The sequence below is a fragment of the Phaenicophaeus curvirostris genome, chromosome 7 (genome assembly GCF_032191515.1).
Source record: "Phaenicophaeus curvirostris isolate KB17595 chromosome 7, BPBGC_Pcur_1.0, whole genome shotgun sequence".
Classification (NCBI taxonomy): Eukaryota; Metazoa; Chordata; class Aves; order Cuculiformes; family Cuculidae; genus Phaenicophaeus; species Phaenicophaeus curvirostris.
Genome location: NC_091398.1, coordinates 20,337,077 through 20,351,542, shown reverse-complemented (window position 1 = coordinate 20,351,542; position 14,466 = coordinate 20,337,077). Strand labels below are relative to the sequence as shown.

At 37.6% G+C, this 14,466-nt stretch overlaps 2 protein-coding genes across 4 annotated transcripts in view; one reads left to right on the top strand and one right to left on the bottom strand.

Moving 5' to 3' along the window:
- DYNC1I2 (dynein cytoplasmic 1 intermediate chain 2) overlaps nt 1-7,910 on the top strand; it is a 28,225-nt gene extending 20,315 nt beyond the window's left edge. For all 3 annotated transcript variants that reach the window (XM_069861139.1, XM_069861138.1, XM_069861140.1), the window contains 10 exons: nt 212-374; nt 467-566; nt 1,094-1,219; nt 2,180-2,326; nt 2,643-2,756; nt 3,121-3,254; nt 4,260-4,404; nt 5,220-5,360; nt 6,367-6,492; nt 7,204-7,910. In XM_069861139.1, coding sequence (XP_069717240.1) covers nt 212-374; nt 467-566; nt 1,094-1,219; nt 2,180-2,326; nt 2,643-2,756; nt 3,121-3,254; nt 4,260-4,404; nt 5,220-5,360; nt 6,367-6,492; nt 7,204-7,317 — 1,310 coding nt within the window. In that variant the 3' untranslated portion in view covers nt 7,318-7,910. The remainder of the gene's footprint in view (nt 1-211; nt 375-466; nt 567-1,093; nt 1,220-2,179; nt 2,327-2,642; nt 2,757-3,120; nt 3,255-4,259; nt 4,405-5,219; nt 5,361-6,366; nt 6,493-7,203) is intronic.
- A 1,306-nt stretch (nt 7,911-9,216) lies between these two features.
- SLC25A12 (solute carrier family 25 member 12) overlaps nt 9,217-14,466 on the bottom strand; it is a 49,482-nt gene continuing 44,232 nt past the window's right edge. Inside the window, exons 15-18 of the mRNA XM_069861137.1 lie at nt 13,102-13,240; nt 10,649-10,807; nt 10,365-10,455; nt 9,217-9,832 (exon numbers count right to left, since the gene is read on the bottom strand). Coding sequence (XP_069717238.1) covers nt 9,643-9,832; nt 10,365-10,455; nt 10,649-10,807; nt 13,102-13,240 — 579 coding nt within the window. The 3' untranslated portion in view covers nt 9,217-9,642. The remainder of the gene's footprint in view (nt 9,833-10,364; nt 10,456-10,648; nt 10,808-13,101; nt 13,241-14,466) is intronic.

Genomic DNA, 14,466 nt, shown 5'->3' with positions numbered 1-14,466 from the left:
AGGCATCAATAATTTTTGGGTTTTGCTTATTTTCTTTCCATTAAGTTTAAACTAATTTGATTTACAGTTTGGCAATCGGCTAACAAAATTTTTTAAAATCTATGGATGTTGGGAAACAAGTTTTCCAACATCATAATACTCAGTTTTTCTTTCTTGGAAAGAACTGGTGTAAGTATGCAGTCCAGAGGATATATGTGTACTTCTTTTCCAGCTGCCCCTCATGAACTTACTGAAGAGGAAAAACAACAAATTTTGCATTCTGAAGAATTTTTAAGTTTCTTTGACCACTCCACAAGGATTGTCGAAAGAGCCCTTTCTGAGCAAATCAACATTTTCTTTGACTACAGTGGAAGAGACTTAGAAGACAAAGAAGGGTAATGTGAATGTGGAGTACTTTATTGAGAATGTGCGATACTTGTAATTGAAAAAGTGATCTAAGATTAATTTCTCTTAATTGCCTTTATAGAGAGATTCAAGCAGGAGCAAAACTGTCCTTAAATAGGCAGTTTTTTGATGAACGTTGGTCAAAGCACCGTGTTGTCAGTTGTTTGGACTGGTCATCTCAGGTAAAAAATAATGCTTACGCTAAGGAGTTATTTATTCAAATGCTTTTGGTTCTGTGTGTTTGATGCTTGTATGAGCACAGTTGATGCAGGCTGTATTTCTAAATGTGTTCCTTATGTGCTCTGTAATGTTCAAAAAGTAAATAGAGCTGTTAATCTTTAATGAAAAGCAGCAAAACATCTTCTGAAGAAAGTCTTGGCATATTTGCTTCTAATTTATGGACTGCTTCATGGAGGTAAGTGTTAGCTTCACTAAAAAAGTTGACTTAAAAATACTGGGTTTTACATTGAAAGCAAGTTATGAAAGAATGAGACTCTAACATGTATGTTAATACTGGTTTATGAGCTGAAGTTGAAACAGTTGAAACAGTTCCAACTGCTAATTTCTCATTCATATATAATCTAAGGTGGCTTTGAGGTTCTGATGGTTCTTTTAATACTATTTCCATGAAAGAAAACAGATTCTAGGATTGTCTGGATTATTAGCTAGTCATCTTACTTACTCTGAGTCTCTTTCACTTATTTTACAGTACCCAGAATTACTTGTAGCTTCTTACAACAACAATGAGGATGCACCTCATGAGCCTGACGGGGTGGCCCTTGTATGGAATATGAAGTACAAGAAAACTACCCCAGAGTATGTCTTTCACTGCCAGGTATGATTCTGTCTCAGGAGGCTAAAGATTTTACGTTGATGAACTTGGACAAGTACCTTCCTTATGCTTGTCAACATAATGATTTCATTGGGCTGGCACTCGTTTTAACTGTATGTATTTGCAAGCAGATTTTGATAGCTAGAGATTTCAGTTTAGAAACATTATTCTGTTTTAGAATTTCTGATGCTGTTCAGAACTCAGTCTTAAACATTTGAGAACTCATTTTCATATTTTTGTTTAAAAAACAAAAAAACTTTCTCGTGTCATGGTTGAACCACAAAGCAGGCGTGTACGTAAGGGGATTGAGTGGGATTGTATACTAGTAAAGCTTAGTTTACTGGATAAAGTGAGGACAGCCTGAGGAGAAGGAGCAAGGATGAAAATTAGAAACACATGCATCAAGAAAAGGGCAGGTAGAGGGTTTCTAATAGTTTTCTGAAAGATAAAAACATGCAAGTCTCTTTCATTATGCCAAGTCTGGGTAAGCCACTTTATTTCCAAAATGCCATGATTCTGAAAAATTACATGGTTAATTTTTTATTTAATCTCATGTTGTCAGATTACCGTCAAAGACCAGATTACAAAAGTAACTTTATTGCATCAAAATAGATTTGCACACTTTCCAAGAAAATGACCACAAAATGTGGCAAAACGTTATTAAAGTCTTGTGCACTACTGGAACTTGCCTTGCTAACAAACTGATAGGAGGAATTACAAATGTATACGTATGAAAGAAAAGAGGAGGAAAACTTTGTTCTGTGAATACAAATTAAAAGTAAAAGGCTGTTGGGGGCTCACAAAGAGTTTGAATTCTTAAGTAATTGCACAGTAAAATACTGCGTCAAATAAATCTAGGCAAAAAGCTTACTGTGATGTTTGGCGCCATTTCTTTAGTTTGAGACATAGTGTCATTGGATGATAGGTTTTTGTGTGTGTTGTTGTGTGTGTTTTGCCTTTCAGTCAGCAGTGATGTCAGCTACATTTGCAAAATTCCATCCCAATTTGGTGGTTGGTGGCACATACTCAGGCCAAATAGTGCTGTGGGATAATCGCAGCAATAAGAGAACGCCAGTGCAGAGAACTCCGCTTTCGGCTGCTGCTCACACGGTAGGAACTGAAATACCTTCAAGGACTGTTCCCTGTTGAGATGTAGGAAACTGTCCAGTGCACTTCGTTAATAATGCTTAAATGTTTATTTCTGTATTTTGCCAATGCTATCACCAAAAGCTAAGCTATTCATAAAAATCAAAGTGTCAGAAAAACAAGTATCAGTCTTATAGGGGAGTATTCCTTGTACCATACTGTGGTCAGTCATTTATGCTTCATTAAATGGTGAAGTTGTATATTTTACTGTGTAGTAATTATACTAGAATTGATTATTACATGGAAATTCCTTTTTCTGATAGTATCTTACATTTCTTAGCACCCAGTGTACTGTGTAAATGTTGTTGGGACCCAGAATGCTCATAATTTGATTAGTATCTCAACTGATGGGAAAATATGCTCGTGGAGCCTGGACATGCTTTCCCAACCACAGGTAAGAAAACTTTACATACATATAGTATCTATTCCAGATGACTATTCTTTAGGTTCATTAAGTTTTTACAAAGCATTAATAAACATTTTTCCAGCAGACTGAACTATACCTAAGGTAGCTTGGCAAGTCTTTGATAAAATATTTCCATGCTCTTGGAATCATATATTGTCTGTTGATCCCTTTGTATATTTTTTGTTGCACTTGTTTTAGTGGTGAACACAATTTTAACAGGAAATAACTTTCGTATTCCTGCCTAATTCTATACAAGTAAAATACAAAAATGTACTTACTATTCAGAAGTCTAAATGACTTCATAGATATTTCAGTTTTCTTTAGAAGTAAGTTGCTGCTGTTTTCACTACAGGATAGTATGGAGCTGGTTCACAAACAGTCCAAGGCCGTGGCTGTTACTTGCATGTCCTTCCCTGCTGGAGATGTCAACAACTTTGTCGTTGGCAGTGAAGAAGGCTCAGTGTACACTGCGTGCCGTCATGGCAGGTGAGTACAAACTTTTATTATTCAAAGGAAATAAAAGTAGTGAAAGGATGAGCCCCTACATACTTTACGGCCCTAGAAATATTTATAGTGCCTATTTACTCCTTTATCTGGAAGGAGTTCTAAATAGCGGTATATTAATTCCAGTGCATACTCAGGAAAAAGTAAGAGCTTCTTTAAAAGCAGAAGTTGGAATATCCAAATGGTACTATGCTGACTTCAGTGATTAGGAGTTGTTGATGAGAGCAGAGAAGGTCACTGTTTTTATTCATTTGAATTGTAGCAGAACATTCCAAACTTTGTATCAGTTCTGTAGCTAATTGTACAGTAACATCACGCACAAATCTTAAATTGGCTGGCTTTTCTCCTGCTGTTCAATCTAGTTTGAAATTGTCTGACTGTATCTTATCAATTGCTTTCTTAAATATAATTGAGTGCCCAGGTTTCATTTCAAATACACATCACCCTTGCTGCACAGCTTTTTGGTTCCAAAATACCCCAAATTGTATCACTTCTGTGTAACATCCTTCCCATCTCCCCCACCCCACCTCCTTTTCATCTGATAGGAGACTATTACAGATATATTGTTACTGGTTTATGTTTGAACCCCGTGTCCATAAGGTGCATGCACCTTCTCTTAAGCCAGTGGGAGTTTTATGCTCATTCCTGAGGACTGGATTTTGTTCTTTAAATGAATGGAAGTTTTAGATATTGCTTGGAGAACAGTGTAGTTAAATGTGTGGACTGGTACCTGCTGAACGAGTCTGTTTTCCCTGCAGTGTACTTGGGCATTTCAGGTTAGCAGAAAATAGATGTTGAAGGTAAGGTCCATGTTTAAGCCTGGTCTTCTGCAGTCCTGTTGTGATGAAGTCTTTTGCAGTGGGGTAACATCCATACAAAGCAGCAAAATCTTCTCGTGGCTATATTTAAATTGCATTTCAGTGTTGTCTTTGTCTGCAGATGTATGATTTCCAGTTAAATTAACCTTGGTTATATATTCTAAAACAGCAAAGCTGGAATCAGTGAGATGTTTGAAGGACACCAGGGACCAATCACGGGTATCAACTGCCATGCAGCAGTTGGACCTGTAGACTTCTCACATCTTTTTGTCACCTCTTCTTTTGACTGGACAGTAAAGCTTTGGACCACTAAGGTAACTGAAATGGATAGTTCAGTGATTTTCTTCATAGTCCTTGACACAAGATGGTGCTATAATGTAAGCTCATTGAACCTCGGTAAACTGAAGTCAAATCGAGTGAAGTGCTCTAGGTTCCTAGCAGCAGTCCTGCAGAGAGGAGACAGATGATGAACAAAACTGTAGTTAACAAATTAAAGCTTTGCTCTCAGATTGTACGTCATTTGTATACTTCTCATCCATTCTGTTCATCCTTTTGCCCTTTGTTATCAATGTTTACAATGTAATCAGTGTAAATCATGTTGTAAAATCAGTTACTTCATATTATGCATAAGGCAAATGTTTTGCTACAATTTTGTGGAGGAAGGGACAGCACCAAACCTGATGTCCATTAAACGCCAGGAGGCTCACAATTGACATGTATATCATTCCTATTGCCAGAATTGCCTCTTTTTCTGTTAGTGTGATGACCTGAGGAATGTGAAGCAGAATTCAAATCGCTCCGTAACAGTCTGAAGCACTGTCACTGAATTATCCTTGGCTTAATATACAAGATTCTTAATGCATTAAATTTACAATCCCTTATAATATTGGCTTGCCACTGATTGTTTTGTAGCAGCAGCCAGCAAAAAGGCTGTCTCTCTTTAATAGTAGCATTAATTTTTTGCTGCTTTTTTTGCAGAGACTTTTTTTTTTTTTAATGTCAGTCAAAATGGGAATCACTTTTTAGCTACTACTGATAATCCTGTCGAGGAGTGTTCTGTATTTTGCCTTACCTGTTAGCCCAAGAATTTTAAAGTGCAGATTTTGGGTATTGTGTTTGCTTTTTTCAGAATAACAAACCACTCTACTCCTTTGAAGACAACTCTGATTATGTTTATGATGTGATGTGGTCTCCAACTCACCCTGCCCTGTTTGCGTGTGTGGATGGCATGGGCAGGCTTGACCTGTGGAATCTTAACAACGATACTGAGGTGAGGCAGTCAGGCTAGCAGTCAAATGCAGCTGGAAAAGTGTACACTTGAGGAAAAAAAAAAAAAAGAGGTTAAGAATTTGCCATAGCATTTTGGTTTATTTTTTTGTTGTTCTTTGTCTGTAGTTCCAGTAGTTTCTGCATAACAGATATCATTCTTTGATTACAGGGTTGTAACTCAAATGACTCCTTGTAATGAATAACAGTGATAATTAAATTGGTTTAACCATAACAAGAGCGCAAGATGTTGATCTGTGTAACACTGATCCATGTTGTGAAGGTGATTATAGACCTCCCTTAATACAGCCTTGGCAGCCTATAGCTTAACAGTATGGACAGACCTGTTATCCACACGCCACTGGTGTTCCTGTTGTTGTAGTTATACTGCAGGGACATTGTCATTTGTTTCTAAACCTGGAGAATTGAATGTTTGGGTTTTCTGGTGAGAGTTATAAACCTGATTATAGTATAAATCTTTTCCAAGACTTAAGCTTGTTGGAGGTAGGCAAGAGGGGAAAATCCAGACAGATATTCAGTACCTTAATTTCACCTTCTTAAAACTGCATATAGGAGAAAGGGCAGTCTATAGGAGCATATACCAGCCTATGGCTTAAAATTGGAATTACCTGGTTCTGGCTTTTGGGCAGGATTTGACCTGCCAAAGCAGCTGATTTCATCTCTGTCCTCTGTCATAATCTTCCTTGAGATCCCAGGGCCTCTCCGTGCTGCCTGACTCAATGTGGGTCTGTGCCTCCTGTCTCATGATTGATTACACATGTGCTTTTTGATAGAGGACGTTTGGGCAGGGGACAGAAGATAAGCTGTTTAGGTCCTGTCACTGGAGATAGCTTAAGGTTGCTGAGCGTCTTTGAGAGCTACGCACTCTACCTTAGCTGAACTGTTTGGCAATTCTTTTGATACAATGCTGAGGGGACCGGGTGTGTGTTTTGATCTGTAGCTTATGGAATCTTCATGCATTTTTAACAACGTATTTTACATGGATATAGGTGCCAACTGCAAGCATTACCGTGGAGGGCAATCCTGCTCTGAACCGTGTGAGATGGACGCATTCTGGGAGAGAGATTGCTGTGGGTGACTCAGAAGGACAAATAGTTATATATGACGTGGGAGAGGTAAGTATACTGTGTTCTGCTCAAAGTGCATCACAAAACACTCAAGTTTCTTTGACTTTTATTTAGTAACTTTTCACTTTTTTCCCCTGTGATTAAAGGAATAGGTTTTCATTTTTATTTTCAAATTAATGTCATTTTTGTGTCTGTTTCAGGTATTCTAGAGTACTTTTGCTGCTAGCTGGCATGCTAAAATCAAAAAGTAAAAACATTATCGTAAGGCTGATGGGGAAAAAAAGATGAAAGAATCAGTGGGTTTGTTTGTAGAGATTTTATTTGGCTTGTAACTCTGGCACGTGTGAGTTCTGACCATAGCCTGAGAAGTACCAAGCAAAAAGTTTTGCAACAAAGCAGTCCTGGCTTCATTTCTACAGGGAAGCCGTTGCTACTGCAAGTGGGTGTGCTGCTGTAGTACGTAACTAATTGATTGAATGAGGACACAGCATTAATATTCCCTTTGAGAGGGAGTCTGAGATGTATCATGCGGGCTTTCAGTAGCATCATCACATACTTATATACAGGATTCTCAAATTCCGCTTCTTTTATTGTTTATAACTTTTGATGTTCAGACTATTTTAAATAAGTTACACTAAGTAAAGGTAAGCTTTTCTACCAGAACCTTTTCTGAACATTACTGAAGAAGCACTCCGCTGTTCAAAACGAGCTCAGTTTTTATTTATCAGTAGGTTTAAATAACATTCTCTTTGTCAACAGCAAATTGCTGTTCCTCGCAGCGATGAGTGGACTCGATTTGGTCGAACGCTGGCAGAAATAAATGCTAACAGAGCTGATGCAGAAGAGGAAGCTGCAACTCGCATACCAGCATAGATCTTCAAAACCAGGCTGCAGTGCTAGACTTGCGAATGATTTGATGCAGTTCTTAACAGTGTAAGCATGTGTCAGTTCAAATAATAGCTTAAAGGAGGAATATATGGATTCAGCTATGGACTTTGAAACTGTATTAAGATGACTGAAGATCAGATCTTGCATTGTCACTTTTTATATATAAACTACGAGCACATTCTTGGATTTATGTAACTTTTAATACAGTTAACTCAGAATTTGCAAGGAATTTCTTTTGCTGCAACACTAACCTGGTGTAAATTTGCTGTTGGCCTTCTGGAATTTCCACTTTGTAACAGTATCTATCTCTGAAAAGTAAAAATTCTGTTTCTAAACTAAACTTTCTATATTACACAGACTAGCCTTCAGTAGGTAGTAAAGCTTTGAAGCATTCTTTAAGTTGAACTATTCAACTTAACCAAGGATATGCATGTGTGTTCGAAGTAAGTTTCATTGTTTATGTATAGACAAGCCTCAGATTCTGGTAGTGGGTAATATATGTGAATAAAAATTTGTCTGTAGTTACAAACTTACTTGATAATTGGACCTGAATTAATTAAATACATATTTAATACCAAGCTCTTTGTTTGAGTTGGTGCATTAAAAGGTTAAACTGATTCATAAATAAAAATTAGATGAGCACTTGTCAGCTGCCCTAACTTCTACTCTGTGTCCCTTTAGCAGTTTGACAGTAGAAAGTTCCTGGGAGCTGCTGCTTTCATTTTACTACACATAGGACAGAGTGCATTTCTAACTCCAACCCCCACCTTGTACCACAGCAATCAGCCAAAAAGAAAAAGGCTTCTGTTGTCAAATTTTTCTTTTCCAACAGAGAAGGAAGTAGAATTTAACTTAACTGCTATAGCATAATGGTTTGTGTTCTGTTAACTACAGCCTTGCTACTAATTTTCCAATTAAGTTAAAGAAAGGTGTTTTCATTGTTTTTTAACATTTTTATTGAAACAACCTCTCAGTGGCTTTTTAACAGAAGGGTTAGAATTTGTTAATGGGTAAAATTTTTTTAGTACGGAACCTGAAGTTGCATTCTACCACTGTGGTACACTGTACTCGAGGACGCTTAACCCTGGAAGAAACACGTAAAACTAAAGATTGGAGAATTTAATACTCAAGTAAGCAAGGCTGAAAACCCACCCATCTCTTTGTGGGGTATGGCTGTATGGGTATTATAACTACATTTCCTTTAGGATTGTAGAAATCTAGACTCCCCCGTTTCCTCTAGCAGTTTGAGCATTTAACAATTACACCAGATCAACCTCTGGCAGACATTAAGCCAGAAACAGATCAAACTTTTCCTTTCTCCTCTCTTCCTGCTTAGCATCACACTCACCTGGAAATCTCACTAATCAGTTTTGCATACAAAACTATAAAGGTATTTTTTTTCCAGAATAACCTTTCAGTGGTAAAACAATCTAGCAATAAGGAGAACGCCTTCCATTTTTGTTATAAAACTATTTCCATTTGGAGAAAAAGCACTGAGTAATAAATCCTGTAATTATGGAGTCTGCTACTAACTGGTAAATATCTCATTTTGTTTTAAATATGCTACTGTAGAGGTAAGGTCTATTACATATTCAGCACTGCTGTGTATTTTGAGGGGATTCCTTGTTGGAAGGTAGTCCTGCAAAATAAAATACTGCATGTGCTCCTCTAATTACTGTGTTCTCTTACACCTACAAGCCAGCACATGCTGCAAGCAGCAGTGAAATGCTTTCCTTCAGAGGCCACGTCCTGTGCTGTATGTTCATTAAATGGGTGCCTCTAATCATTACATTCTAATATATGATCCATAATCTGTGGAGGGAAAAAAAATAAAATCATACTCAACAAGATTTTTGTAAACACAAAGAGGTGAACTGACTGAGGTGGTTTTAAATATTTTATTGTCACATGATTGTTAACAAAACACTTTCAAAACATTCTGTACATTTCAAGCTCTTTTGAACTGCAATATCATAATATAAATGTACGTGTGGAGATGTAGTGATGTCTCTGTACAAAGATGTACAATATGTACAGTCAGTAACACTAAACGCAAGCTGTGCAAGGCAAAGTCTAAGCTACAGATTCATGCCACTGGTTAGAACAAGGCATAGAACCACAGCTTCAATCAGTTCCTTGTGTGCAAATAAACAAATAAATGCAGGTATTTATTAATATTAGAAAGGAGTAATGAGATTTGCAAGCTTAGTTCAGCTAGAACAACATGCAGCTGACTGGTAAAAATACAGTACTACACTTGTGACCTTTTCCACTGCATCACTTTGTTAAGTTGAAACATGTTTGCGGGATTCAGCTGCTACTTTTTGCTTGAGCTGAGGCGATGCCAGGAGATCGAAACTTTGGAAGATATAAACCAAATTTATTTTCTATACCAGCAAACGTAGCTGTAGCAAGTCTGTATCCACCGATGTGCTCAGGGTTAGCAGGAGGCAGATCTGAAATTCGAGTTTTTGGGGCAGGTTCTGATCCAGAAGGTTTGCTGTTTGAAAAAAGAAAAAAAGGCTTTCCTTTATTTAAAGTGTTTTCTTAAGCCTGGATAACTTGATGAAATCTAGACTAAATACTTAGGCTTTTGCCTGAGTATGGAAGACCATTAAAGCTGACCTTAATTAACTCACTTCTACAGTCAAGTGAAGTTGTGAGTTCAGACCACTACTTCATGTGAAAACAAGGCCAAAACTCGAGTTACATTTTTACTGATAGCTTTGTAAATTCTTTTCATTTCCCGTGACATGGGGAAAACGGACAAAGTATCTTGCTGCAATGGGAAGACAAATTTTAGGTAGTGTATTAAAATAAATATTAAATTATTCTTTATCTCCTCGTCTGTTTAGAAGTAGCATGCAAGTTTCTCTCAGTTATGTAAGGATGGGGGTGGTCTGCAATTTTAGGTATAGGTGCTCGAAGTCACTGATTTTAAGTGGTCCCATGCATGAAAAGAAAGTAAGATCTTATTTTTTTTTAACTTAGCAGGGGGGTTGTGCAACCTAAAAAGCAAATATTTGACTTACAGGCCTCCAAAATCAACATAAAACCATCTCTGCAGAAGTTCATAGGTGACCAAAGTAACACCAAACTGGGGTGAAGATCTGAACACACGAGCTGTCAAGTATTACAAAGCATAGTGTCAAACAAAGACTCGCATTTCTCAGCAGAGAAGCTAAACATTTTTAACAAGACATTATATTTTTCAGAATCAGATCTCGTAAGGACTCAAATTAGAGCCGTATTTAACAAAGCAAGTGCTAATTTGCAGACTCTGGGTCCACCTTAATATACAGAGTGCGTTTCTCACCTCCAGCTCCCTTCCAAAAAGCCGAAGCACCTTCTTCCCTTAGAATCTTTCTAAAGCAGTCAATAACTCCACTGTATGTTGTCTGACCAGCGCGAGCTGCCACTTGCAGTCTTGTCTTGATGACATCAGCAGGGGTTACCAAAGAAGCAGCAGGCACACCTTTTAGAAGAAAACCACATTTAATTTGCACAAAGAATCTTGTAAAAGTTGGAACACTTCTAACTGAAAAATACAACTGCAAACTTTAATATTTTTTGCAAGAATTAGACTTTACAAAAAAAGCAAGTTCTTACACTTGACACTAACAAACTATTGGATTTGGTACAATCCTTTTGAATTTCTTTTAAAGGTTATAGCTGATAGTAAAGAAAATAAATAGTAATAAAAATCTAATGCTCTTGACATCTTCTAGTGGTCTGTCATTAACAGTAGTTTCAAATAGATAAGAGCAATTTTTAAATTCACAGATCTATATATGTAATAAGAGATATCTACGACACAAATTAGCTGTGCAACCTTATGGCGTTTGCTAATACGCTACAACATATTTTGCAAGTTACATAGATGATCAGTTTGGGAACTTGAATCCTACAAATCCATTTGTTAAAGATGTTAATAAGAAAATTACTACTTAAACCAGCTGTTCTGCAGGAATACATCTGTACTGCTGCTTGGATTGTTCTGTAGGAGAGTACATGCTGCTTACTTCAGTAGGCAAGCCATAAAAAGACTGAGGACAAGGAAGGTGTTTTACAAGTCTGCTTACTACCAACAGCGTGGTATTAGCCAACAGTGAGGGAAGAACAAATCTCCACTTCCAAGGCACCACTCTCAGCTTTCTAGTCAAAGGAAAGGAGAAAGTTTTCAGAAATGTACTCCACAGTATTGAACTGTATCTGAGCTATTTCTGAATACTTCTGAATACTGTAAAAATTTCAGCCTCTTAGAAAGAGGAACCACCCTCTGACTTCGAATTTTGAATTGATTTTGACTTCTGTTGAACTTCTATTGTTCAGCATTGAATTCAAAGTTTTACTCGCTGATTTGCACAGGTGATCATAAACTCGCAAAAGTGTTGCTGATCAATTCACGAGTTTTTAAAGGAAAACAGAAACGATGTAGTTAAGCCTACAAGCACATGCTAACAACAACCATATGCAGATTTCCCCTTACAGGCAAATGCGTTCAGACTGCGTTCTTCCCTGCTGCGCATGCATAATAGGAACAGATCAAGCAATCAGGAATTTGAAATTTGCAATTTGGAAAAGCAGATTCCTGTACATGCCATAAAACTGCACCTACAAGACTTACACACATTTTTAATAGGGTTCATCACTTAGTAGGAGTGACCCAGAAACACTACGTCAAACACACAAAGAGAAGCTGTGAAGTTTGCCTTCATAATAAAACCAGTTAAGTCTTTACACAACATACAAGTCAAATAATAGTATTTATACGTGCTTCTGAGTACAGTAAGCTAAATAATTTCTTGTTTTGGACAACTCCACGCTAAGTGAGAATAAACAGGGCTACAGATCAATTAGTAGTTTCCTAGCTGGTCTCTCCTGTCCCTCTGGCCTGAGGGACACCCCAACTGGCACAGAGCAGGTGCAGCTAAGCTCTGTACCAAGTCCCATATGGGAAACTGCTCTTCACACACAGATGACTATGGCCCATGCTTGTAAGTGATTCCTTACAGCTGTAACAAGTAACAAAAGGTCTCTTCAGCCCAACAATGTTTCTAAACTGCACAGATTCCAACAGTGAATCCTTCAGGACTGACAGGCTGCAGATACCCGTTTTTCATCCGAGTGCTCTCATACTCAGCAGTGCAGAATCTGGCCATCTCAATCAGTGTTTTAAAATATCCACTTCTACAGTTGCTATATCTAGTATTTTTATATCACTTGCCATTTAGTAAGAACAACATTTTATGACAGCTGCATATTCTCTTTATAATAAACATCTTTGAGAAGACTTTATAATATTTTAAACTTCAGAGCATGATACCTCATCTTCTTTACAAACTAATGACCTATTTTTAGCAATTACATTTGAACAAAGTTTCTTCTCGGTTATTCAGGAATCCACAACTACATAAGTAATTTTTCTTCTTAGCTCTTATGGTACCTCATTTTATGTTCATCAAAGATTCAAATTAGCCTTCAACTCTGAGAGCACAGTAACAAGTCAAACCCCATTGAGACAGACAGATCAAATTTGACTACAAGTTGCTGAGTTGCATTACGCTGTTTATCCACATTATGCAAATGTAATTAGCTCTCATCAAAATTACATCACCTCCCACTAAGGATAATAGTGATCAAATTTAAATTAAATCAGATACAATGGTACAGTATCCTTCTTTTATGTGAGGCTCCTGAATGAATATTAAATATTACTCGCTAAAAGAAAAAAAAAACCTACTTCTAGAAAATATTCTGCAAAATTACCTGCAATGGCTCCAGCTAGAAGGAGATTAAGCCCTCCCACATGGCCATTTTCATCAGCAAGCATCAGTTTACTATGAGCATAAACAGGAAAGTAGATTGCAGAAAAGGGAATGTCTCTGAGGAAACAGGCTTTGGCCCCCTGTCACACAGAAGAGAAACATAATACAAATAAACTTTGTAAATAAGGTTAAAATTGATATCCAGCAAGCAGCATGAGCGAGCCCAGGAAGTACCAACTCTCTTGATCCATCCAGGAAATAACACAGAAAATAAAATGTCTCAGGTAGGGCTGAACTTGAAAAAAGAACAGGGCTCATCTAAAGTAAGTTTCTAGCGTGAGGAAGATTCAAGGTTCGCGTCTAATTTTGGTAAGCAATACGTGACATCAATCCTGACATCAATACCTGGGATAAATACATTTCCCATATGATGTGTCCAAGTGCGATGAAGAGAGTAACAAAAGCCTGCCCTTACGTCTTGCTGACAACACAACCACGGAAGCAGCAAGACACGTCCTTGCGTGCCATTTTCTCTACCAAACACAAAAGCGCTACTGAAAGATCAGGGAGAACTGTAAGACCTCATACCAATCTCCACTGATCGTCATCTGGTTGACTGAAGAAGCTGCACTGGAAGGTCAGCAAAAAGAGGGAAACGGATATAAAATAGGAGTCGTGTGGTGCAGGGAAGACAAGGAGACAAAACTAGTGGGGTACAATGACGCTGCATGGAGTAGCTCCTGGCCACAAACTGGCATTAAATAATTTTCCTCAACAGAAAACTGCATGCTGTAAAAACAGAATAGTAATAATAAAACATATCTAATACTCCTCTTTTAGTAACTTCTGTCATCAGTTTCCTTCTCTACAAAGCTCCAACAAGCATTTACATGTACAAAAATCTCATTTGTGTTCCCTGAAAGCAGAAATCATAGTACTAAACCACCTCCGTTGCCTAAATACCCACCCGGGATACTCCCAACCCAACAGCTCCCAGTCACCCAGCAGCTGCATTAACAGAGAGCACACACCACATGGCTTAAGCAGGAGACCTGATAAAGAGAAATTCATTCCTTCAGCGCTCTTCACGCAGATACTTTATGCCTTATAATGAGTTCTTACAGTTATTCACAAATGATAATGCAATTCTCAAGAACAGCAGAATTTTTAGTAAGCTCAATTGTTTAACTTCTGCAAACGCAATCGGTAATTTTGTCCCATGTAGCAGAACATCTGTGATCTTTAGGCAATGTAACGGTTGTGAATCTCATCTACTGAATTCAAAACAGAAGCTTCATCTCTAAAAGTAAATTTGCACATTTTTATAGTATTACTGCAGGTCTATGGACAAAGCACCTAAAACAAT